Source organism: Micromesistius poutassou (genome assembly GCF_964030765.1).
Source record: "Micromesistius poutassou genome assembly, contig: SCAFFOLD_6925, whole genome shotgun sequence".
Taxonomy (NCBI): domain Eukaryota; kingdom Metazoa; phylum Chordata; class Actinopteri; order Gadiformes; family Gadidae; genus Micromesistius; species Micromesistius poutassou.
Genome location: NW_028178863.1, coordinates 1 through 5825, shown reverse-complemented (window position 1 = coordinate 5825; position 5825 = coordinate 1). Strand labels below are relative to the sequence as shown.

General features: G+C 45.1%; 1 protein-coding gene across 1 annotated transcript; it reads left to right on the top strand.

Moving 5' to 3' along the window:
* The first annotated feature begins 106 nt into the window (after nt 1–106).
* On the top strand, nt 107–2907 carry LOC311373311 (sarcosine dehydrogenase, mitochondrial-like). Its single transcript, XM_084490095.1, has 4 exons — nt 107–282; nt 565–733; nt 1577–1709; nt 2378–2907. The coding sequence occupies exons 1-4, from the start codon at nt 255–257 to the stop codon at nt 2504–2506; spliced, it is 459 nt and encodes a 152-aa protein (XP_084346221.1). The 5' UTR covers nt 107–254; the 3' UTR covers nt 2507–2907.
* The last annotated feature ends 2918 nt before the right edge of the window (nt 2908–5825 follow it).

Here is a 5825-nt window from a genome sequence, read left to right as displayed (position 1 = left end):
GAACTGACGTGAACGTGCTGTCGGGAGTCGGGACGTGCTCGACTTTTTGCGGCGATTGCTTTCACTTTCACTCTGGTTCGGTCCGACGTGGCCGCGCCGCGCAGTTAGTCGCCGTCCCCGTCCCTTATAGGACCGAGGCGGCGCACGGACGTCCTTGAGACGTGGCGGATGCAGCTCACTGATCCCTCGATGAGGCCGCACTTCTCGTTCAGGGCGGCTGGGATGGGACACGCCGCGGTCCAGTGGCTCAGAAAATGCGGCGCGCCTGTGAAGGATCACGATGCATGTGAACGTTTCCTTCTTTGTGACAAAGCTCAAATTCTAATGAATTCAGAGGAAAGACCAGTATTAAAAAAGTGTTAGCAATTGTTTGATTGCAAACACTGCGATGCAACAGCCTCTCACCCAAACGTTCTTGGTGTGAAGACAAAATGTTTAATGATGATGATGTAGTTTTTTCCATGGGTGCCAGTCCGTCGTGTACACTGTAATGTCTGTATCTGTCTGGCGACACGATCGCCTGTACCCGCTCTGTTCTGAACCCGTCCTCCGTCTCGTCTCCAGGGTACAGACATTGGCACGCTGACCTGCGGCCGGACGACACGCCCCTAGAGGCGGGGCTGGCCTTCACCTGTAAGATGAAGAGTTCCATTCCTTTCCTGGGCCGTGATAGGCTGGAGATGCAGAAGAAGGAGGGGCTAAAGAGGCGAATCGTGTGCTTCACCATCGACGAGTCAGTAGACCCTCTCATGCGCCCACTAGCTTATTAACTAACTAACTAATTGTATTTGGCAGGATTTTTCTGTTTGTGGTTTCGATGATGGTTGGGTTTCGTCAGTAAGCGGGAGTTTAGCAAAGGAAAAATAACAAACCCAAGGAAACAATGTGATATATACTGGTGTAGGAGCCGATAATGTTTGTTTTGTTTATCTGATACGATCGACTGTTATGTTTACGTTTTTTAGAATTATTCTTTTGATCCGTGACATGCCAAAGAGAAGGTCACCATAACTGGTACTACCAGATAATCAATAGGGCGTTAAGAATAGTGCGATCAAATTAAAAACTGGAATAAAACAGAACTATTCTAAATCCTTCAGATAACCCCGTCTGAAAGATTTACCCCATATTGTTATTATTGATTAAATTAATATTCAGTGGTGCCTACTGCATGTAAAAAAACCTGAAATCATAAAGCAATTGCTGAGTTTTAACGTCTTTTTAAATTAGATTTTAATGTCACAGGCGCTTAAAATCTGAATAAGGGTTAGGGTTTCTGTTTAAATAAATTAAAGCGACCTTTCCTGGTCAGCTAATTGCCGAGGACAAAATCACTATTCGTATTAATATGCAATTAATTGTGCAGCACTAATACCAGCCAAATGATAGTACATGCTCAGTGCAAGGTATGCACTCTGATTTTCTGTGCTGCAGCACCAAAAATAGGCCGTCACACAGACAAATGCTGTCTGTGTGCCTTTGTTTGCTTCTAATAATAATAAGAACAATCCAGATCAAGTATTGTTGTGTATTGAAATTTGTGTTATTTATTCCTCTCCCGTGTTGATTTTTCCAGAAAAATTCCACTGTTCGGCCTGGAGGCGGTATACCGTAACGGCGTTCCCGTCGGACACATCCGGCGCTCCGACTACGGCTTCTTCGTCGACAAGACCATCGCATACGGATACATCCGGAACCCTGATGGAGTGGTAGGGGCTCCACAACACACCTCTCTCTCTCTCTCTCTCTCTCTCTCTCTCTCTCTCTCTCTCTCTCTCTCTCTCTCTCTCTCTCTCTCTCTCTCCCTCGCCCTCTTCCTACCTCTCTCTCTCTCTCTCTCTCTCTCTCTCCCTCTCTCTCTTTTCAACCACAAACACACATGTTCCCTCACATATTGTTCTGACCTATTGCAGTGGTTTGCGTTCAAAGCCGTTGTTTGATCTCGTGTTCACCGGCTCCAGATGTAATCACAAACGGGGCGTCGCTGTCAGAGTGTGTGTGTCTCTCGGCCCGCGCCGTTATCTAGATTGCTCACAGCTGGGAACACTTACCGACGGATGTTGAGTGACAGCTGGGGGGTGGAGCTGGAGAGGCCTGAGGGACATCACGCACGGCGTTTTATTATCATCTCCTATTGTGTATTCTGGAGAGTAGAAAGGTTTTTTCGACGCTGCCGTTCAGCCGTGTTCTGTACTGCACTGTTCCCGCCACTTAGCTAGTCTTGAGAAGCATTATCGCAAAGTGTCATATAAGTGGTGGATCCTCATTTGTAATTGGTCTCCGTCTGTCTGTCTCTCTCTCTCTCTCTCTCTCTCTCACCCTCTCTCACTCTCTCTCTCTCTCTCTCTCTCTCTCTCTCTCTCTCTCTCTCTCCCAGGCAAACCCTGACTTTGTGAGGAGCGGTGACTTCACACTGGAGAGGATGGGCGTGACCTACCAAGCCAAAGCTCATCTCAAGTCTCCCTTTGACCCCGAGAACAAACGTGTGAAGGGCATTTATGATTGAGATGCCCTTATAAGGAGCAGGGGCGGAGCTGTGAGTTTGGCCATGCCCACTTTGCCCTCTCTGGGACGGAAGGTTGACATTCAGGTGCAGTTGGTCCTGTGAATGGATAGGCTTCTAATGGCCAATTAAATCCAATGCATGGTTGATTTTGATTGGGTATCTGCCCGTAATGTCAAATGTGCAATGCATATATTGTCAGGATGCCTTTCATAAAGACGAGCATAGTGGATAGTATGCAGTGTGTCAGAAATGATAAATTGACACATTTTGGCAGGAGGGCAATAAAGCAATCCCATTTTTTTATGTTAATTACAACTGCTTCTACCCGAGATAAGCATCCTCAATGAAACGTAATAATATTATATACTTGGTATGCAGCCCATGTTTACGTTTGTAAACAGTCCAAATCTATAGCTTGGTCTACATACATAAATACATACAATGCACCAGATAAGATGCAGCGATTGCTTCTGTTAATCTCAACAGTGTCATGTGATTTAGTTTACTTAATGTTATTCAAACTAATTTATAGCGGATTTTGAACTTCTACCATGAAAGTCTAGGTAAACACCCACCTACAATCTTAAACCAATGTCTTAACTATTTCCATGAAATTATAAATACACTTAAAGGTCATTTATTAAGTATAGCCCTCAGGTTTCGTATTGTATAATGAGGGTTAATGTGCTGGACCTTTTAACTGTGTTTTCTTAACAGTATAATTCTATGTTCATCGCTTGAATAATTGAGATGCATGTGGTGTATTGGTGCAAGTTGTCCGTTACAAAACAGGTGCTAAGAATGACGGATGTAAAATATACGTCTCAAGCCGTCCTATTTTTCTAATTTTCTGCAAGCGTTTCTGTACATAAGAAATATAACAATCAATTATGTTTGAATAAATACATCCTAAAAATGAAAACATTTACTCAATGAATATACATCACAAAAGTATAGAAGATGACCTCTGTATCAGGGTTAAATGAAGAACAAGCGCCAACAGGTGGCGCTATGGCCAGTTGGTTGGTTAAATGGCTGTATCTCAGTCCGGGTTCGCCCTGTACGCCACACTCTGACGTCGCATCTCAGTCAACTCACAGATGATGTAAAAAAACATGTCCGCCCCTAGCCAATCAGCTTTAGAATAATATAGAATATATACCTGCAAATGAGTTGCCCATTTAATCCACTAATGGCAAACGTTGGTGTGAGACAGCTGCACATCCCCGTACTTTTGTAGCCAACCACGTCGTATCATGAGATTTTAACAGTGTACAGACGCCCTGTCTGCTATAGGGTATATTCTTACTTGTACATTCTTAAATCAATCACAGAAGTTTACGATCATGCAAGTCAGGCTCCCAGTTGTTTCCATTTATTTGATTGCATTTCTTTTATTACTGCTTGTACATAATGGTGACATCAGTACCCCAAGACCACGTCAACACTTCAGTTCCTAAGAAGGAAAGACGTCACGGTGAAGCCCAGGTGAGGTCATCACCCCCTGTCGGACTCCGGCCACGCCCTTTGGCCTGCCCGGGTCTGGGTAGGAGGGGGGGGCGGGGGGTCAGTTACCCGGGTTTAGCCTCCCTCCCTCACACGGGTATAGGGGCTCCTGGAGTGCAGAGGTGACCACCGGCAGAGGCTGGTGGTCCCACTGGCCCTGTTGGAAAACACGCAGGATAGCATCAGCTCACACTGTGTGTGTGTGTGTGTGTGTGTGTGTGTGTGTGTGTGTGTGTGTGTGTGTGTGTGTGTGTGTGTGTGTGTGTGTGTGTGTGTGTGTGTGTGTGTGTGTGTGTGTGTGTGTGTGTGGACCGACCGTGCTGTGTAAAGCGCAATGAACTTCAGTGTAAACCAAAAGTAGACTAGTTCCCATCTCAGACGGTCGATGTGTTTTATCATTGTATGAATTATCTGCGAGGCTTGTTTTTTTTTACCCTCACTACACCGCCTACACTGTGAATTCATTTATTGAGTTTATTTAAATTCAGAACTGTGCAAATGGAAGCTGCAAATCAACTCGGAATAAACTTGGGATTTGTGAGAAAAAGTATTCATACAGCCCATCATCGCTGTGATGGAGCTGTTCATGGTTCAGCTTCCGGTTAGTGAACAAGTGTTTGGATGATTGCATAGGCAAAAGTACAAAACACACTGCTGAATTACCATAATAATGACTTTATATACGTAATCTATTCTATAGTTAGATTTTGTAGTTTAGTTGTCTTGAATCACCTCCGTCCATTTTTCTGTGTTGTGTTTTTTGCATTTGGGGATAATGGGTCTCTTGTAAATGTCTTTGCCGTTTGTGTGTGAGTGTGTTTGTATGCACATGCACGTGAGTGTGCTTGTATGCACGTGTGTGTGTGTGCACATGCACGTGTGTGTGTGTGTGTGTGTGTGTGTGTGTGTGTGCACACGTGTGTGCACATGCACGTGTGTGTGTGTGTGTGCACATGCACGTGTGTGTGTTGTGTGTGTGGGAGGCAGAGGCGCTCACAGGGAAGAGGCGTGCAGACGACTGGTTGCAGTGCATGGCGATGGGGGCCGTGTTGTACAGGGAGTCCAGCACCTCGCCGCTGAACGGGTCCCAGTGCAGAGCAGAGAACTGCTGCGTCACCCCCACCTCACCACACACACACTGGTCTCTGCCGTGAAACTGAGAGAGAGACACAGAGAGAGAGAGAGAGAGACTGAATACAAGTGTTAAACCTGCACTATGTCACTCCATTAAATGTGCAGTGTGAAGAAGTTGAGTGGCTTCTAGTGGAACAAACCCGGCAGAAATGTAATATAATATTCAAAATAACGTTTCAATGAGTGTATAATCCCATGAAAATAAGAACCGTTGGTGACACTTCACAGTAAGGGTCGATTTAATAATCAACTGTCATCATTCATTTGGTTGAAATATGCAACCTCACTGCTAGACGCCACTAAATCCATCACCCCGCCCCTATAAAAAAGGTCTGAACTTGAAGTGTCTCAAGGATAAAACACGCCCATCCACAAGGCAATCCATCCATTTTTCCGACCAAACACCAGTGTATTTTTGGTTGTTTAGTTTCAAAATCTTGCTCTCTTCTGCTTTTTTATGCTCCGTCTCTTTTCCGCTCTTGAATCTTTACCTACAGCATCTCTAATCGGAGGGCTTCTTCTGATTTTATTTGTAGTAAAATATAATCTTGTTAACAGGTTGACGAAGAAGAAGGTTGGTCCAGGTCCAACAGCTCCCAGGCTCCTTGCTCCAATTCCAAGAAGGCAGCGTGCCGGTTCTGGTTCAGTGTGCGCTCTGCTTTAAACCGCCGGTATCCCG